The sequence below is a fragment of the Typopeltis vanoorti genome, chromosome 1, assembly GCF_054136105.1.
Source record: "Typopeltis vanoorti isolate ZY-2024b chromosome 1, IOZ_Tvanoo_1.0, whole genome shotgun sequence".
Taxonomy (NCBI): Eukaryota; Metazoa; Arthropoda; class Arachnida; order Uropygi; family Thelyphonidae; genus Typopeltis; species Typopeltis vanoorti.
The window spans coordinates 150,464,249-150,486,248 of record NC_143549.1 but is presented as its reverse complement, the minus strand read 5'-3'; the positions used below and the strand labels follow the sequence as shown (position 1 = coordinate 150,486,248).

Here is a 22,000-nt window from a genome sequence, read left to right as displayed (position 1 = left end):
CTTTACCTGAATAATTTAAGGTTAGTACAATTCAAAGACTACTTTGGCTTCAATTTAAATTCATGAAAATACACTTGTTAAACAATAACTGGAATCAGTTAACTTCAGGGTCTGCCTATCAGTGCCTGATTAATTATATCAAGCACTGATATAATTTTTTTAAAACGTATAATTTACGTTTTAAAAGCCAACTAGTATAACAGCGTATAATAACTGGTAACATTGTATCAATTTTAGTTTATTATTTCTTTTTCAAACATCATATATTACTGTTTATTGTATCAAAATTAATTTTGTATATTAATTACAATGTTTTACCTTAAAATGAGCAGGACAGCTTTCTGTTTTATATTTTCTCTCTCTCTCTCGGATAGTTGCATAATGTAACGATAATAAAAGTTTTTTTTGTTTCTTTTTTTCGGTTGATTCATTTTCGATATCTCCTCAGCAAGCCGGATCATCTGAGTTTTAATTACCTAATGATTTTATTTATTAAAAATCTTTAATTTTGTACTCCATTTCTCAGAACTAGAATACCCTGCACTAAAATTATTACATATTTTCCTTTTTTTTTACATTTTTCACTTAGATTTAATTACTCTAGGAGCTGACATTAGTAATATGGAATTTTTGAAGATCGGGCAATGGACTGCAGATTGATATATAGATACATAGAACAAGCATATCAGAGAAAAATACGTTGAGGACGAGGGTGACGATGAATAAATTTAAATTGAAGTATGTGTGAGCCAGAGTGGCTCCATATACGATGTCTTGGAAATACAGAAATTATCTGATTATTATACTGCTGCTTCTACCGCTGCTGCTACTACTAATGATAAATAACAACGGTAATAGTGATTTAAACAACATAAACAAATTTTATAATCATCATAATGCATACTGAGTTACTGAGTATTTGCATGCATACAGTTAAAATGCTATTAAAACATTTTATGTTCAGCACAAAAGGTTCAATAAAATGCAGTTCGTTATTTTTTAAATATCTCATCCCCAACTCCCCTTTCCCGTTAAGCTTAATAGCCAGTCACGGCCAAGTGACTGGCTGTTAAGCTTGACTTATAAACTTGTTTACTGCTTATGATAGGGCGGCCAATCCTATCTAATGTCTGCTATGATGTAAAATGCTTGTATTCTTCTGGCCAGTTTGCCTGCTTAGCGAGATGAAAATCCTACTACCTCTGTATAAGACAGTTCCATCACCTTCAATTGAAAGGCCTGATATAAGTGTTTCACATCCTAGAAGAAATTCGAACCTAGGTATTGTATTGTATTTCCGACCGAAAGGCACCTTCGAAACCGATCGCTCGAGCTAAGGAGTCTCTGTTACATATTATGTAACAGAGTAGCAATTTGTTTCATGGCAAATTATTTGACTTTTCAGTACATAACGACCGAAGACGAGGATTTTAAATCAGAATCAGGTGTGTGTCTTTCCTCTGTTGAGGAGAATAGAATTGTTGTGGTTAATTTATATCTTATTGTGCTTCTTCTGCTGCATTTTAAAGGTTGGTATGGGCTAGAATCTGCTTAACAAATTAAGTCCATAAGGATGAGTATAATATACTTGTTCTCGTTCAGAGAGTTCTTTATTTTGTCTGCAGTTTCTTGAATAAATGAGTTGTACTTTTCCCTTTCTAATATACTACTGTTTTTTGACCATTCGTTCCATTATTTCTTTCAAAGTAGGAAAGCTAGAGATCAGAAGGGAGTTGTTCATGTTCATCTTGTTTCCACTTTTATAAACTGGAATAATGATAGCGATTTTTAACTGAAGAAAAATGTTTCTTGTTTCGAATACTGTATTAATTATCTTGTATAGATTGTTTTTTGAAGGCATCGACAGATTTAATTTCATCAAATCCTGGAGCAGCAAATTGTTTGTATATGGGTTAAGGTGCTAACTCTTATTTTAAACGCCAAGCAGCTTTTGCGCTGTGTAAATCCATCTTGCTCAGATCAGAGACATCGGGATTTTAGTTTTGTTTTAGTTTTTCAATATTATTAATAAAGGTTTTGTTGAATTTATAGACGATCTGTAGGCTTGAATTTTTTGGATGAAATAATTTTAGTAGTAATCGTTCTCCTGTCTTCATCATCCTCTTTTTTTTCTTATTATTATTATTAAACAATAACAGTTTTATACTCCGAATGAATGTAATAATAGTAACTAATTCATAGAGCGGGATCTTAGTTCAACGGTGCACCTCATTACATTGAACATTAAAATATAATTACAGGCCCCAACTTTCCAATGATTGCGTTGCATGTTTGAGAAATCCAACCTACTATTTATAGACTGTAGGTCGGGCATCACGAACATGGAACTCATTTACCTGTGTTTGAAGTTAATTTTATTGTATAAGGCCTACCTAAACTGAGCTTAAATTTTGTGGATTTCATTTGTATCACAAGCATGTCTCAGCAATGGGTTTCACGAACTTTCCCTTAGTGCCAAAAATTATTTAAGTTTATTTCAGATTTGTACATTGCTCTTCTTCGAGTGATTTTTTATAAAAAATATTAGACCTGTAAATTTTCTATAGGATGATTCCCTGCCCATAATTTCACAATCTGTGCCTAGTCTTTCTTTAAACGTTATCTGACTAGCAGGGTTAAATCCTGATCTCTTCAGGTCATTAACACTGACTCCTTCGTGATTATCGACTGACCTGAAAATGCAACACCTGAACTACATTATCTTGAACTTCTCCAATTTCCACTTAAGCTATTAGCCTTGACTTATTTTCCTCGGTACTATATACAACTCAAGCAGTAGTTGTACTTGGCCACTGAAAGAATTCAGCTTAGTTAGCCTTCCTGTACTTCCTCCTTCGTTATGTGGTGAATGTGGCTCACTTATTTTTACATCTTTAAAGCGGGTTCATCGGTCTCTCTCCCTCTCTCTCTCTCTCTCTGTCTCTCTCTCTCTCTAACTAGCTCTTGTTTGATACTTGTATTATCATATAAAAGTAGTGACTTCAGTCAAGTTAGATCGAAATTTCTAAGCGGACTGGATTGAAGACATATTAAACACCCATTCACAACTGCTTAGTATATATTCAGTTAATTATAATACAAAACGTTTTTCTTATTGTTGTGTTCTTAAAAATGTGATGGATATTGGGATTGACTAATAATAAAGCCTGGAAGTGAAAAAACTGTGTGTTGGGGGGGGGGGGGTGAACGAGCGTATTGTCTTATGCGGTCTAGTATTCATAGTGTTTAAACTGAGACAAGGTGACATGGAATGCCATCCGTTCGACTTCTTTCCAGGATGGCCCGTACCCTTCTGCTACTTTTCAAGTTACTAGAAACCACTGTGACACTTTTTGTAAGAAATAGGATCATCTTGACACTTTTTAAACATAAACTACCTCACTTCTTTTTTTTTTTTTTTCAATTTTAAGAAATAAGGCTCTCTTAAATTTGGACTATTTAAAAGTCCCAACTAATTAATACATTAGAAAAGACAAATTCATTCATCAGTGGCACTTACAGCCCACAGTGCAAATTCATGTTTCGAGGAGGGAAAACTCTTTCCCCTTCGTTTGCGACTGGCTAAGTCATCTTCAGTTGAAAACCCTTATAAAGATGGGATTCGAACCCAAGTTTTACTAACCAAAGAGTATCATCGTTACTATTTACTCCTAAGGTTTCGAAGGTTATACTGTAATACTGTAATCTGGAGAAGATATCGTGCATACATAAAAACGTATGTAAATAATATATTTACATACGTTTATTAGTTTTGTATAATGGTTGTAATATGATTCATACAGATATTTCTGTTCCAGAGAGGTCACCCTCACGGATAAATCTGTTGATGTACTTATGTTTATTACAGATACCAAAACCAGTTTGGTTGACATTTATACTTAGTGTCTCCCTCCATCATAAAACCTAACCTCACAGTACAAGTTACATCACTTTGGACTTTGTGCTATTTCGATTACTTGTAAAAGAATCTGATTCAGACTTCGAAAAGTCCTTATTAACAGCTGCAGCAGCTGTGAAACGAGATACACCTCGAGCACAGTTGAAATTTAGCCTAATCGTTTGATCAACAATCACTATAAACATCTGCAATTCATTGCTTAATATCCTTAAACCATTGCTTTTCAACATTACCTCCCTTATAATATTATAGCCTAAGAAGAAATAATCACTACACATTTTAAGTTTATACGTAATCTGAAAGAATTATAACTTGCATCTTCCCTAGATGAAGGCTTCGATCTTCATACAGCTCTAAGCTGTCTACTGTATAATTCTCTAATTTCTAAATTCTATTTCCAGTGTTCTTCTCAATTTAAATGCTTAATTTAAATTATACCAAAGTGAAATAATATTCATGTTGATTACCAAATCACTTAAAACGCAGAAGTCTCAAGAATGTGGCGACATTTACTTTTCATTTGAAACACCTGAGTTTTAATCCCATCCATCATGTTAGGAACTTTTATAACGGTTCCACAGTTGAAGACTAGGTAGCCAGTCTCATATAGTGGAGGAGGAATTTCTCTCTCAGAATTAGCCTCCTAGCCAGCTTGGTTTCATTAGATTTAATTTCAGCGAAATGCTTACTGTAAATTTAGCCTCTTCCTCACATTAAACCAAAAAACTAATCAGAAAACATAAACAATTAACAAACACACAACTTAAAAAGAAAAGAAAGAAACTAGATTCATAGCCATAGTAATTTTGTCCAATGCTAACACAAATGCTCAATATGGAATAGGTACCGCTTATGTAATAAGAGTACCAAGAAATATTCAGTATCTTTCTTTATTATACAACTCTATTATAACAGAATCGAGAATGATACACAGACTCATAGAAAATCAAACCTGAAGCGAACTCACGAACCTGAAACGGAAGGAGATGAAGCACATAGATATCTGTAGAGTTAGAGCTGTAATCCCAACAGAGCGATAGATTGACGAATAGGGAGCAAGGGTGGTTTACCGGTCCTATTACCCTATAAATTATGATTAAGTGAACTGGCAGTCATATCGATTATCAATAATATCTATAATCAATAGTGACTACACTAGAGGAGTCATAAATGCTTTAAGTATCGTTCATATATACCTGTACTATTATTATAGTCTTCAAGCACCTTTTATTACAAGAAACGCGTGTGGTGGGAATCTCACTACCTTATGACTACTTTTGTACCGGCTTACAGATGGTATATTAGTGCAAACATTCGTGTTCTACACAGGCGAATGTTGTGACAGTTCACGCACGTAACACCACTTACGCATGCTCGCGCGGATGCACACATACACACGTGTGTGTGTGTGTGTGCACGAGGACGCCGTATCTTTGTATAAGGCGTGTTTTTAGTCACGTAGACCATCAACTTTTATTTTTAATTCATTGAAAGAATGCTCTATTGAGAAGCTAGTTTTCGTTTGTTTCAAATTTGTCAAGAATTTAAATCTGCCCTCTGTCGAATCATATAACACTCAATAAATTATAGTCCAGTTATACAGGTTTGTTAGGTGGCCTGTTTAAACATGAACTAGTCTAGCAAGAACACATAAGCTTTCAATGTACGCACTAATCCAGTACAGGTAAAAGTTAGGTTACCTTTCACACTAGAGGAGGTCGGAGACTAACACTTGTTAAAGGAGAGTTCATTATGAACATGAGGAATCAAGTTCCATCTGTGGGTTGTATTACACTGGAAAGATGAATTATCCGTACTGCCACAGCTGTCACCTTTAAATTTCTAACAATTAACGACGTCTCTCTCTCTCTCTCTCTGAGAACCCATGTACTCTCTTACTAGGATACAGTTAAAAGATTACTACTCAAATTATTGTCTTGACTTGGACCGCTGGTATTCCAACAGTGAGTTTATTTATGGGACATTTCAAATTGAGGTTTAAGAATAATCCAAAATCTTAAACTTAATTAAACGTAATTCTTATTCTGTTCTTCACATCAGAAATCACTGCGATTCACAATATACATTTTATTCTCATGCAATAAATCGCAAGAAAATCTTGAATGAAGCTCAATAAACCGCCAAGCGAATATTCCAGTCTTGAAGATCGCTATGTAGATTAAGAGCTTACTTATTGCTACAATGAGTACGATGTGGACACTTCTGTAATATTCCTTACCTACAGTTTTATTCCCAAAAGCAAATTAAGTATATTAATCAAGTTTTTTTAACGTGGAGTAACTAAATAGAATTTATATCTGGGCTGATAAAACAAACGATTTTTATAGAAACAATAAAGTCGATTGTAAAACTCTCTAGATAATAATGATGATGATGATGATGATAATAATAATAATAATAATAATGCTCGGAACACTTGATTCCTTCTGTCTTACATTATTATCTATCTTTTAAATATCTGGTTCACTCAGCAGCTGAATTATTGGCATTATGCTAAAATTGCTTAACTATCTCGTAAATTGTTGAATACAACTTTTTTCCTACCCTACTCTTCAAAATTAAGCTCATTACTCTGTTAATAAAGTCAGCACCATAAGTTTGTTCATTGCTTTCTTAGAGCTGCACTAAGCCAGTGCAAAATAATAATAATCTTATTCCACAACCTTCATTCCGGGAAAGAAAAAAAAATTAAGTTGCATGTATGCTTCTGAACATCCAGCTAATCCCTCAACTATGCATTCTCCATAACTTCAATCTGATTCTCTTATTACTGGAATCATCTGCTCAGATATTAAATCTAGTTAATCTGTTTGATATACACCACTCAGCCTAACAATTTAGTGCTTTCGGCTATCTCATAAGAAGTCGCACACGTGCTATGAGACAGCCAAACCTTCACTGCTTCATAAATATTTAATATTCTAATACTTAGTCTAACGGACAGGTTATGAGAGAGAGAGAGAGAGAGAGAGAGAGATTAGTCAGCCCTGTAATCTGTCCAACAAAAATATCCGTAACTTATGAAAGAAAAATCCTCCTTGTGGTCACTCTCTGCAAAATTCATAACTCAAAAAAAGCCTAATCGTTGAATCTGTGATCTGGCTTCATGGATTGTTTAGCCGCATTAAGGTGCCATCGGGTATATGAACCTTTTAAAGCAGAGTTACAAAACTATTCATGATAAAAAAAAAGTAAAAATTTATTTCCAATCAAAATATCATCTAGTTTTTACCCTTTATTATGATTTCGTAGATATTATGATCTAATAACTATGTAAAATCGAAAACTAATCACAATCAATTTAATTAATTCTGAGATATTTCCATTTGCCTATCAATAATTTGAAAGGCAGCTAAAAGAATTTAAATATATTTTAAGCGATTTAATTTAATATAATAATTAAATTAATACCAGTTTTTATTCAAATAGTAAATTATAAATCCTGCCAGTAGATTGTATCATTGATTGACAGGCTTAAATAAAAGCGGTCATCACTATCATAGCACTAAAAACAATGCAATGGAACTGCTACTATGGACAGAATGAATTCATTCCTCAATGGATATTCAGTTCCATCGAAACACATGTACCAGTCCAGAGGGAGTATCATCAATCCTGAAAATATTCGAAATGAAAGCCAAAAATAATCGATAATCAAAAAAGTTCTATCTTATAGCCAATTAAGCGCTAATATATTTATACATTTCATTAGTTGGTTTATTTCTTTGGCAGGATTAACGAAGTCCTTTTTCTTAGTAAAGAAATTGATTCCTAATCACGTGAATGCAATTTTCTGCTTATTATTTCTGGTACAGGGTGATAATTAAATTTTCGTCGTCAGTATAAAATTTCACTCCATTGGCATCAATCATCATCCGTCAGCAAAATTTTATTATCAAATTGTCAACAGCTGGCAGTTTTTATGCTGATAATTATAATATTATTCTCATGCATTTGAAGCATTCTAAATAAAGTTTTTTTTTACAAAATTCTCCCTCTCCTGCTCCCGCTCTGGGGAGGGCGGAGGAGAGGAGGAACTTTCTATTAAAAAAACCTGTCAAACGTTCCTTGCCTTCTTGCTAATATTCATACTCGGGATTTTAAGTTTATTATGATAATGATTCATGGATTATTATTATTTTCGGTTTATTTTAATGCTTATTTACGAGCTTTATTATTATGTTATCATTTGTGAAAGTGCTTAAGTAATAAATGCTTTTCACAGTTTTGTGTGACTGTCACCTTGCTCAGCGAAGAGTGAAGTGAGTTGGAAAAAAAGCACAATATTTGGTTTTGAATACAGAATACCAGGAAACGCATATATGAACCGTTTAGTAGTCTGGATTTCTTAGGTGAACACTTTAAATTATCAAATAAAAAAACAAACAAACATGAACTATCAAGTATTCTTCACTTTTGTGACGAGCTGAGAGAAATCAACGAAATAGATGGCGTTGAATTCAATGCACGTGGTCCAAAGCGCACTTTCCGAAAGAGTTTTAACGGTTTTAAGAATATACTGTATATATGTGTGTGTGTGTGTGTGTGTGTGTGTTATGCGATATACGATTATTGGTATCCTTAATATATATATATATATATATATATTAAGGATACCAAGTAATTTTATAAACTTTTTTTTTTTTACTCCTTCTCCCAAGTAAGCAATATATATTCATATTTATGTATACTGACTATAACCGATATATATAAATATGAACATATCCCAGTATAATAAGTATATAATAAATTTATAAGTATATATAAATATGAACATATCCCAGTACCGAGTTAATACTACAAATCTATTTTAATGATTCAGTATAAAAAGAAAGAAAAAAGAGGAAAATGAAAAGAAAACTGCATCTTTAAATGTAGCTTATCTATTTGCTCATACACCAAAATTGAAAAAAAAATTCGTTCGTTCGTTTTGCGAACAAATCGCTTCACTCCAAGTAATCAATTAATTGATTATCCTATATGTCTTCCACTATTGCCTTCTCTGCACCATTTTGTAGTTAAAACATATAGCTGAAACCAACCTAGTTTGAAAAAAAAAAAAAAAAAAAAAAGACGGAAATCTATCTCAGTGTACAGCTACATGTGCCACAGGTCACGTGCATCTGGACAGGGCTTTAAGTATATCATCAGTGAGTGGTCTTGATTTCAGCATCTGTCATCATCTCATCACACACTAACACGTTTACCAAGTAAAACTTAACCGCACATTAGCCGATAGGTGGCGGTGGAGGCAACACGATCATCCAAGGACAGTGATAACCCTATGTACAGTGAGAGGCGCCTGTCAGACGGCGCAGACGCGGAGTGGATTATTTCGCCCCATAGTGCTTATGCTGAGTGCTGCTTGCGTTCGTGAGATTGTGTTTTTGCTAGCAGTCCTGAAACGTTTGTGAAGCGAGATGTCGGAAGTGGACGATACATTTCCTGGTGCGGAGGTGGAGGAAAAGGTAAGCAAATACTTCTGAATCTTCTCTATGACTCTCTCTCTCTCTTTCTCTCTCTCTCTCTCTCTCTCTCTCTCTCTCTCCACTTCTAGTTGCTATGGATACAACGCGCCCTCTGTTACGGCGATTTTCCGAGAGAGAGCGTCCCTCTGAGAAACCTAATTGGATCGGTAGATAGAAAGCACACTTTAAAGCTGAATCAGGACATGTTGGTTCTCTCCCTCCCCTTTTTTCTCTCTCTTCCTCTCCTTTTCTCTCTCTCTCTGTCTTCAACTTTCAAATAATGCATCGCAAATACAATGCAAAAGCAGTGCTCTAAAAATGGCCACACGTTCTTTTCCGAAAATAGCAAACGTGGTAAAAACGATTAAAAAACATCCATTGTTATGCATACTTTCCATGAAAGCTAGTCATGTTCATTCCAATGTTATAATCGTAGCTTTCAATGCTATTCAGCGATTTTTTTTTTTTTTTTTGGTATCATTTCATCAAATGCAATAGTTAAGTTAATTGTATAATAATACTGAAGTTTCAATGTTTCGCGTTGCATTTCACAATAAATTCTTGATCGTGTTCTGATGGGTGATCATAATTATTGCATCACCCTGTAAGGATACCATCATATAACTTGCTTGAAAATTGTACTCAAATCACAAGTCCTTTTTCATTATAAAGATTGAAGTCCATCCAGTTCGAACAAGTGATGGAGCGCCCCTATCGGAAATAGCTAAAATTCAGACTAGAGAGTAAAACTAGTTAATACAATTTTACCAAAAGAGAATAGAAATAATACTTTTTGACAAACATTTAGACTTTTCTTCAGATAAATGAATTAGAGAACTTCACTTTTTTAAAAATAAATAAGTATTGAAAATATACTCAAACTTTTGGCTTCCATCCCAGAGATCCAGTTTTGCCTCCTCTAAAGTTAATTTACGCTTCGGTGAATTTTGAATATAAACGAAAGATAATGAAACTATTGTCCAAATCTCACTTTCACGTGGTACACTCTGTAATTAGGTTTCTAAATAGATTCAGATGTTTCAATGGGCGAAAGAGTGAGCTGACGCAACAACTATTGTTCATGTCATAACGCGTCTGGCATAACCAATACAGAATTTCCGAGACTGCCCATAGATACACCAAATACTCACACTACAGAATCCTTTCCGTGTCGATGTCCTTTAATTAGTCGTAATTCCAACTTCGAACATACTACCATAGTATAAATCATCAGTGTGAATCTGGAGAATCCAATTTATTTTGGTGACACATTGAAAAAATATTATTATTTATCAAAAATTATTAATTTTCTTTAAAATATATTATTAAAAATTGCAACTCATAAAATAGTACATTACTTAATGGTTATGGTTAATTCATTTTTTCACCTTAATAGCCAAATGTGTGATATCTGTTGCATTCCCAAATATATTAAATAAAGGGAAATTTCAAATATATACTCCAAAATTTTTTTTTCCTTTAAATTCAAGTATGGCATTGTCATTTGCAATATTTATATATTTACAAAATAAATATCGAAAAAAATCTATATTTAAAAAAATTCCTGACATAGTCCCCCTATAAAGCCCCTACTAGTAGCTCTTCCACCCACGTCTGTCATCCTACAAACCGGTTCTTTAAACTCCATCTTTTCTGTAGTACGATTTTCAGCAATTATACAGCAGTACGCCATGCGAAAAGCAATTGAATATGAAATCGACAAGTTGAAGGAAGTGACATATTAGCAGCTCTGTTTCCGGTCATTAGCACTTACAGTTGTGCTAATTATTGCTTACGTATTTAACCTCACATTACGTTGCGATATTTTATCAACTCAGGACATAATTACAATATTAAAAGCACATAAGAAAGTATAATCTTTTAATCCAGATACACCCTTGTAAAAATATCTTTCTTTAGCGTTAAAATAACCGAACATTCATTTTAGAATAAAGTTATCCAAAATGGTTACAATTACATTACATAATCTTTCAGCTTATCGAACGTCTGAAGAGCTCGGAACAAACAAAGTAACCCGATATCGTGAAATATTAAACTGCTCAGACGATAAACATTCTCAAGGAAGTAAAAGCGTTGCTCGCCTTCCATTTAAGACATCGTTTAACAAAGTAGTTGTCGGTGTTTAAGTGAAGTTGGAATTCGTTTTTAATCATCTTGGTACTTTTTAAACTAACCATTTGATCAGGTTCGGTTCTAAATAATACGATTTAGAGATCAGATTACAAATATTTAAAGAACTTATTAAAACGCTTGGTGAAGATACGTTTTTTTACCTCTTACAGATAGAAATGAGGGGGAAAAATATTAAGGGAAAATTAAATTTCCGATAATAAACCCGATCGCAAACATTGTCTTTCTGATAACAGTTTGAGACTGTACGAATTTTTTGTGACGTGAGTTCTTAAAAACATTAAAAAAAAAAATAAAATAAAATAAAATAAAATCGATGCTGTATTTCCCATAAAATGTAACTTTTAATTAATGGCATTATGTTCTCCCTTATTGCAATACATTAATTCGCATCTGGATAATTTAATTATTGTCGTACTGCAGTTTATATTGAAGTCTCTAAATATTGAATGCCTATATAACAGTAAAAGCATGTCAGCAGTGCAGCGGCCATTTCTCACAAATTAGTTGTTGAGAACAACTACGAAAACCATATGTAGACGTTCACAATATTGGAAACAGAATACATACGATGTGGTACTAAAATGGTAAGAATTAACACCATATATTTTATTCACTGGCTTTAAATAATTAATAGTTGAATAACTAAAAAATATTTCGCCTTTGTCAACAAAAATATGAAAACAAAATTTATATTTTCAATATCAACGCTCTCCTTCACTCACTTATAAATAAAATTTTACAGGAGGAAGTGCTTGACATAATTATGTCACACGTTACTCAAAATACTGTAAGCCATATGTGTTGATATATTGTGCAATTATTATTACTGGCCAATGCTATCAACAGAAAGTGGAAATGTTCAAAAAATTCATATAATGCGTGCGTTTTTTTTTCCTCGAAAATATTAAGATAATCTTTTTTATGTGCTTTGTGTAACGATAGGATGGTTTTATCTGTATATGCATACGCAGTTCTCGGCAATTAATTTGGATAATTAAACTGGGATGTTTTTAATAAAATTCGAGTATTTTTTTAAATTTACAACTGGGTAGATGTTTAGTATCAGAATGACAAGAAATTATCTGCTTCAATATTATACCTAATTTTAGAAATATCGTGAGCAAATTAAGGAGTGCAATTCATGTAAGAAATGACATCATCCAGTAAGAATATTGTTGTATTTGTACCTCCTATCGAATCCAAGATAAATCCATAGTTTGTAAACATCCTCATCAGGACACAGACAGTTTGTGGGATTGCATTAAAATGTTATGAAGCTATTGGTTTTCCTCTCTGCACTATCCAGGTCATGTTTCAGCAATAAGGACACACGATATCCATGGGAAGATACCGAGAACAAGATGAAAGATTTGAAATGAACCACACTTTTTTTTATTACTTTCACATAATGTTCATACTTCTTTCTTTTTTTTTTATTAATCACATTTCTATGTTTTTAATTTATTGAGACATTCCGTTAAAAAATTCAGCTTAAATTTATGATTACGCACCAATTATATGCGTGAAATTTACTACTGAACATTAAACTAAATTTATAAAATTTCTTTTGAGCGCCATGTCCTAAATAGAAACTACAATTCTCCTGTCAGATAATTCATATATCTCTGATCTTCATTTTATCCCAATGATTCGGATCCAGCTCATATTGTAGATCGTCTATTTCTCCCCACTCCCGTTTATTTATTTATTTTTTTTTTATGATTTTTCCCATGAAATTTTGTAAACCAGTATAAAATCTATATACTAATTTTTTTTTAAAATTTCAATCCAGTTCAAGCCTCTGTATTCAGAGTTATGATTTCACACCTGGCCATCAAATTCATCAACAACTAAAGACATTCACAGATACCCATGCCGCAATAAGATTTGAATTCAAAGCTTGTAAGTTGGAAAGAAGAAAGGCTATTCATTTGTCCATCCCATCAATAATTAATTTATTATATTAATCTACGGGAAATTGACTGCAGTTCTAAATCATTATTTCTCTTAATTAAAAAGAATGAGCAAAATCACACAAAAAGAATTAAAACGATATGCATTCAATTAGCACTAAAATATCACTAGAATAATATTCTCCAATTATAATAATAAACTTTGATATCTTATTGTCCAATTTAGTCTCTCTTAATCATGTATGTATATTGTACTGCTGCTTTTTCCTGCATTAGAGAATCTGCTGCTCTATATATTTGCATAACCTTCGTTTTCACGACTGATTACAGTATTTAGTTAGCTACATGCAACGAGTAATTCTAACAACTCACATGGGTTTTTCAGATCTCACGATACTAACTTAGCCATCCTTGGGGGAGACCTACATATTAACACTTACGACTTGTATTTGCTCTATTGCTCACTGCGCTGTTCTCAACTATCGCTATCAGTGTAGTCTTGTATCCCCATTTTTGGGAAGTTCCACTATACCATCAACTTTTCGTCGTAAACAGTCTTATGACTTGGCTTTAGTTTCTGAGGCCATTCAAAGATAAGACGCTGTAATCATTTAAGGACTCTTTGTACTCCTTATTGTTGCCATGAGCTGTATATAAAAAAATAAATAAATAAAATAAATTGATTATCCCAGTAATTTTACTCAAAGTACAATTCATCTTAACATTTCTGTACAGCATGGGAGCTATATGTTTGGTTGCCTGAGATTAAATATCTTTGCTGAGTGTCTGGTCGTCAGCCTGCAAGCGTTGTGTGCGAGTCCTACCATGGGCTTGAATTTTAGTGCATACTTTCAAGTAATCGATGACTTGATCGATTGTTGTAAGGCACATTCTGATTACTAGAGACCATAGCTTCTTTCAACATTTATATTTCAGTTCTAGAGCACAGTTCCAAATTACCTAATCCTTAGCCCATTCAATGCTACTAATGTGCTATAGCTCTACAACCATTAGCAGTAGATTTCATAAAAATTAAAAATCTTTCGTTCCATATCCAGAAAACTCTGTGTTTACGTCAAACAAGATAGACATTAAAAAATGAAGTCTTCCCACCCTCAAAAAATCCCGAGCTGGTTCGCCGAGTGGCTAACATATTCGCTCTCCAACTAAGAGGTTGCGGGTTCGAATCCCGCCGTGGGTATGGATGTTTGTGATTGCCTTTAAGTAGGATATGAAATTCATCGCCCGATGTAAGACTACCTCCCTGCTTGGTGGATAACTGAAATGGCTTAAAAATTTCCTTGTTTAGTCTTAAGAAAGCAGAGCGTCCGGATCATGTAATGAAAAAATAAAAGATAAAAATTTTATCTTTTATTAAATAAAAGAAAAGATTTTATTTTCTCATGTAATGAGAAAATAAAAGAAAATAAATAAAAATATAGAAAAAATCCTCAGCCCACCCACGATACTTAATGTACTAAAATTTTACAGAAAATCCTTTCCTGGGTAGGAGCCACATAAGAAAAATAATAAATACAATCATCTTTACCGAATAGGTCTTCACACATAACGCACTCTGCTTCCATATTACACCAGCATTTTATGAAATACACAAAGTGATCATTACATATCATGATTTACATAGCAATTGATGAGCCTTTGAATATCAAGGTTTATATCCATGTTTTCTCGCTATCTTAGTAAACATTCATTCGTGTAGTTATGCCCAGATAATACGGTTAAATTTATGTTCGAATTTTTCGAATATTCATACTGTTTTCAAAAACTTTCAGCTGTCTTACCTTCACTCTTTCGCATGATAACCAATTAACATACAATAAAACTCTTATTTTTATTCTTTTCTGGCTCTTTGTCAAACTTTTTCTGAGAGCTTACAGCATAATACAAATATTCTTTTATTCGCTTTGGCTTCTTTATTAACGTAGCAGCTGAGATGTTGTAGTCTATTTACGTATTTTAAAACATTAAATAACTATTGAAAAAGTGATTAACGTTTTTCTGTCTTAAATAAAATTTTCTATTTTATCTTCTTTCGATTATTAAATAATGGTTTTAGAATCTACACTCATCTTCTGACGAATTCATTCTTAAAGGAAAATAAACTTTCTCTTGAATAATATTAACATTTTCTTTCTTCTATGCATGCTTACTTGTACAGACTACAACTTGTGGAGCATTTCTGTCCGACTCCAACTCCGTATGTATAGTGAATTCAAATCCATTATTGGCACCGTTTTTTTTTATAAAATAATAAATAATGCACTTTATTTATTTATTTTTCCTATAAAATTTATTGAAAGGCACGGATTATCACAATTCTGCACATTTTATACAGTGATGTATTTTAATTGCTTCTTAATGAAATCTCTAATATAGTTTTCTATGATGTGAAAACAACTTTTCAACGATTCTATAATTCGATAATTAATTTATTTTCTAAGAATAAATTGTTTGCTGATGACTGTAATATAATTCATTTTTTTCGCACTCTGTTTATTTCATGTGTTTATTAATTTTGTTAATTAAGACTTACCATTGGTTTTCAGATTAATGTTTTTTTATTGCTTCTACATACGAGAGGCCAACAAGGCTTATAAGCAAATAAATATGTGTCTGTGGCCGGAGACAAAAGAAAAATAATCTGTTGATGTTATTTTTGAAGTCTTGGAAGTTGCAGTCTTTGAGAAAAACTGTCCCACAGAACCTCAGTGTGATGGAATGAAAAAGAAACGAGAGTAGCAGGCGCGGTATGTCAGCAGTTGAACTGTAAAACGATGGTGGACTGTTGCTGCTGTTTCTATTGGCTTAGCAGTAATGAAGCGGATGATAAATGCCATTTCTACTGAATAGTGACCATGGAAATATCTTTAGAAGAGACACGTTGTGGAAACTGACCTTCTCTGAGACAGCGGTTAAAGAGAATTTGTGAGAGAGGGATCCTTAGTCAACCTAACTGTCCTCTTCTGAACAGCATCAAGAATTTTTACAGTGGTCTTACATGCTCAATCCAAAATGTGAAAGCAGTATTTGGGTTGAGAGAATTAGTTTGAAGAGAGTAAATTGCTGGACAGATGAAAAGCAGTTTTGAGATAAAAAGGATGCCAAGTTCTTTGGAAGCTGAAGAAGCAAGTTTTTCAGAAGCAAGAAGAACTAAAGATGTTTTCAAGAAAAAAAAAGGCAAACTATGTTTGAGAAGCACCGACGTGGAGATCGTAATAAAATCTCAAATATCCTTAAGGCATTTCTATTATTATTTATTTATTTAGAGTATGATGTACAGGTCTCAGAATAAAACATACAAATTACATAAAACAGCATAAAAACAATTGTAAAAATCATATTAAAAAGGGTACACTAGGTTGAAATAATTAAATATCAAAATTAAGAATCAGGAGTCAGAGCTTAATCCTTAAATCCCGGATCCACTCCAGGGATTCTGGGGTCAGTTTAAAAAAGTCCTCTTTAGAACCCGAGAATGAATAGATATGGCACTCAAGCACAATGCGATTGATAGTCTGGACCCCTCTTCCGCATTCACAGTTTGGAGTATCGGACCAATTCCATTTATGCAAGAGATGCTTACATCTCCCATGTCCTGTTCTTATCCGATTTAAAGTGGTCCATTCATGTCTAGGGAGATTGAAGCCCTCCAGACGAGATGTCGGATTTGTGATGGGTATTTGAAGATTGGAGGTATGTTGAAACCAATACTCTCCCCATGACTCGCATAGGTCGAAGTTCTGGTCGTTTATTTGTATTGCAGTCCTGCAGGCAGGGTGTCTGGATTTCAGTCTTTGTGAAGTATGGAATGAAATGTCTTGGTGGATAGGCAAGGAACTGTTTCCAATTATTTTTGCCCATAGTTTGCTTAAGGCTTTGGTCCTGCAGAGCGAGGGAGGGGCTATATTACTGAGAGTTGGGAGCCAGTAGCCAGGAGTAGATCTTAAAGCTCCAGAGATCATCCTCATAGTTTGATTCAGCTGGACATCGACCAAAGAAGCGTATGCGCTGTTCACTCACACAGGAGCACAATACGCTGCTGTGGAATAGACTAAAGACAGTGCGGTAGTACGCAGTGTGTTGGCATCAGCACCCCAATAAGTACCAGCAAATTTATGCATTATATTACTACGAGTTTTTAATTTCCCAGCAATATTTTCTAGATGATATTTGAATGTCAAACTAGGGTAACTCCTAGGTATTTTGGATGATTGTTAAATTTCACCTGTTTATTTCTGAAGTAAATTTTTGGAATATATAGTTGGCATGGATATTACTTAAATGTAAGGATGCTACTTCAGTTTTGTTCAGGTTAAGTTGTAATCGCCATTTTTATTATTAGAAAGTATATTTGCGATTTCATTTTATATATATGTATATATCAAATGTATCAGATTTGAATTTCCAATTTATGCTCTGTCCTTTTTGCTCTCTTAATAAATACCAGATACTGAGCATTTAATAAATATATGATAATTACAAAGTGTTTATTTCGAACAATTTGTTTTTGTTTTTGTTTTGTGCTGCAGAAATGACAAACGATCTGCATAAAACGCAAAATTCAAGGACTTATTGTTATCTGTAAACGAATGATTTAATCAATGATAATTAATAATACCGTGTTTTTAAGCTGATGCTGATCATTTATATACATTAGACATTCACATGCATGCCAAACATTCAGAACATTGAAAAGTAATGGGTTTGTAAGTACTTTTCTTTTGTCTGTCTTCAGTGCTCGAGGATATACAGCTTTCCTCCCACGAGTAGAAGATTGACTCTCCTGGTATACTCCAAAGCAACTCATGAATAATTGGAAAACTGGTTTTAACAATTATTTCGACTTTGCGCATTAGCTACTAGATGTCGCTGTTCTGGTCGATCATGTTCTGTCATTTGTTCTCTGAATATTAGAATAAAATAAAATAAACGACTGTTTTTTTATCTTGAATTCCCATAACAAAAAAGAAACAAAGAAAAGAAAAAATGCTAGTGAAATAAACCACAAGAAGCTTGCGTTATCAACCATATTACTAATACTGCATTGCTAACTGAATGATTACAAATATATTTCTTCCTCTATTGAATATATTTGAAATGCTTCAGCCTTCGTGTGTTTAGTAGAGCATGTTCTGTCATACAAGGAAAAATCCTATTCTCTGAATGCAAAATGTTTGTCATTTTAAATTTGCATTATATCGTTTTCATGTAAGATAGACAGATAGAAATAATGGGTACTTTGCAGAAGAGTAACAGGATAGGAGACTTCTTTTCCTATAAAAGGTTTCTAAATATAATGAAATATTAAATTTAAGTTTAGGAAATAGAGAATGCAAACACAAAATTCGAAAAATCAAAATATTCATTTGATTTTTCGAATAAAAAGTGACTTTCTAGGTTATCTTTCTATACCTGAGTTTTATTTTATTTTATTTTTTTTAAGATTTGTAAGATTTGTAAGATTTTAAGTATATGATCCCCGATAAGCACCTCAGATCCCTGATCTCAGGGATCTGGGGTGCTTATCGGGGATCATATACTGAATTTTTACTTAAAGTTCATTCCATTTTTGGCATTTCATAATTATCCTTATCACTATTTAATGAAGTTCATTTTAATTCGGTTTAGAAACATATTTATATAACGTGTTTCATGCATGCATACGGTTGTCATGACAGTTATTAATTTATCGACTTCTTATTTTAAATTGGCGATAGCATGACAGACGTCAGATTTATTTCTGGTACTTAAGCTGCATGTTAATGTGCTACTGAGCTGGTTGGCAGAGTGGTTGGCGTACCATTTCCAGATACAATAGGCTGTCGGTTTGAGTTCAGGCATGAACTCTGGTGATTGGCCTACTAATTCTGTTCTAGCAGTGACTTCACTCCCAAAACTCTATAGGGTATATAAATAAGCGTACGGCGTCCAAAGGACTGCAATGTGACCAAAAAATGTGCTTTGTACAAAGAGCTATAATTTTTGAAAGGTAACTGCAATTCATTTTTCTTTTCATATTCTATTACTATTCAAATTCATCAAAAAATTCGATACATATCTTCTTTCTATGATTTTTCAGAAAAAAAAATTAAAAAATTTACTTATTATTTCATAATGTCTAAATGTAAAGCCATAAACCTATTCAGCACTAGTCCTTACTCCGTCTCAATCTAATGCACCCCTCTTGAAAATGGTTTGAGGATAATAAACAGGATGATAATGATCGATCCAACAAAATTAATTTTTTTTGAAAGATTCAGAAAAATATTCAATAGATTGAAATAAACGACACCATAACCTCTGCTAAATAACTGACTACATTTAGTTGAATTTGTTAGAATTACAGCTGAATTAGTTTAAGTTATCAGGCCAGCTTATTATGCTGTGTTCTGTTAATTCTTGGTGTTCTTCTGGAAGAACACAGACACAAATAACAGACGCAGAACCTGTTAAGTAACAAAACTTGCTTAGTGGTATGAAAAACCAGAGTTCCCAGAGGAAAACTCTTCCACCTCCGTATGAGACTGACTGACTCACCTTCCTAGATGGGGGTTCGAATCTACGTCCTTCCAATTGCCAGAATAGCCAAATACAATGAAGCCAAGCGACTGCACTAAGAGGCATTGGGAATTAAACGAACTTCGTAAGAATGATAGGCAGCGATTTCATTATTCAAGTTTTGAGACTGCATTAACTACTTTAACCACAAAACTTGCACGAGAGAACCACAATGATCAAAAGAGCAAAACTTGTCAGAATGATACTCACCGCTTAAGCAAATTTGAATTAAATTTTGTAAACGAGTCTTTCATTAAAATTTACTGTGCAATATGAACAGATTTCAATTAATTAAACTTTCTATTTTGGAATACCGCTTTTTCCCATCTTGGTTTCCTTATTAAAATAGCTTCCGTTTAATAGAATGCGTTAAATATTTAGATTAATATGCAAGTATATTTCTTTTGAATTTGATTCGTACAGTATATTAAATAAGGGCTCTTTTGTGCTTTCTCCCCATCCCCTCTCGAAGTATCGAGTTTATCGATCTCATGTACAGTGCGCATGCGCCTCAAATGAATAGTTCTCCGATCATTACTGTGAAATCTGCCATTTTATTCACTCCATCAGTTGGCTTAGAGTTGAAGCAAATTTCAAATGCGAAAATTTAGATAATTATATTATATAAATATTATATTATCCCCTTAACTTAAAATGTAGATATGTGATTATTTTTCGCGGAATACTTCTTTCCTCTTACTACTGATTTTACCGATGGCAACACGGATGGAGTGCAAAACATGCAAAGTTGTATAAAGCTATTCTATTCCCTCAACCACACGGCTGGTGAGGGTAGCTATACGCTACCATACTAGGGAGATGATTATGAGCAAGGTGGTTTCATGTTGCCTTCCTTGTCGTAATATATTTGATGATTATATGTGTGTTCACGAGACCGGTTTGCCTGTTATAAGGGAAGAAAACCCCGAATTACCAAGGGGGGAAAACCGTATGAGGCCGGTTAACTCACCTTTAGTCGAAAGAGACCAGATAAAGGTTCCTGACGTCACTGACCGGAATCGAACCCAGGTCTTTCCGACCAAAAGGCTTCGTCTATACTTACTGAGCTCCGGAGGCTCTTTGTATAAAGCAGAACTTGTGATATCGGAATAAATTTCCATGATGCATAATTGATTTAATGTCCATTGAAAAATTACCAGTGAGAACCCCTTCTCCACAAGATACTATAGGTCAAGAAAATGACTCATCGATACCATATAAGCTTGACATTCACATGGTAGGATTCTCTATGAGAATTTTTCGCCTAGAAACAATATACTGATACATCATATTGGATCTAAGTAGTCCGAATCTTTCGTATTAAAACAGAAAGTATTTTGAGTACTAACTAAACTATACTTTAAAACTTCGGCTAAGAAACAATTCTTGCTTATTTCCTCATATAATGACATTTATTTTTGCTCCCCATATGACGCTTTGAATTCGGAAACCATTCTCTGCAACCATATTTCAGAGATAAGATTATTGAAAAACATAACTGCTCTCCAAAGTAATCTCTCTCTTTCTCTTTCTATTTGCATCTTTTAGGAGGTCAAGGATGTACATAAAGACTGATAACAATGTTTTTTTTTTTCTTTTGACTTCCAACTGTACTAAGTCAAGTTTTAGCCGAGATGATGTTATTGCTCCGCTTTTGAGTCGATCTAGTAATGCCAGATTCTTGGACATAGTTCAAGATTTATCTGTCATAATGAGGTTGTTCGTGTCCTTCTGTTTTCTCTATGGACGCATCCATTAGGTAGCCTAATGGAATCACTGCCAAAGATCGCACAGAAAGATTTGTTTACTTGAACGCGCTGTGACGCCTACACTGCTGAAGGGGACTTCATTCTCCTAATCGTCGTCCATTTAAAACGTTTCAAAAAACTATTTATCGGTCATTTTTTTTAATATGATGACTGCATATTGATACAGATGGAAGTAAA

General features: G+C 33.5%; 1 protein-coding gene across 2 annotated transcripts in view; it reads left to right on the top strand.

Moving 5' to 3' along the window:
• Positions 1-9,223: 9,223 nt before the first annotated feature.
• The window catches only part of LOC150110536 (uncharacterized protein ZK1073.1-like), a 300,171-nt gene continuing 287,394 nt past the window's right edge, over positions 9,224-22,000 (top strand). The window contains exons 1-2 of one of the 2 annotated variants that reach the window (XM_090399645.1): positions 9,224-9,408; positions 15,655-15,693. In XM_090399645.1, coding sequence (XP_090255771.1) covers positions 9,361-9,408; positions 15,655-15,693 — 87 coding nt within the window. In that variant the 5' untranslated portion in view covers positions 9,224-9,360. The remainder of the gene's footprint in view (positions 9,409-15,654; positions 15,694-22,000) is intronic. The other variant, XM_090399653.1, reaches the window with a different exon arrangement.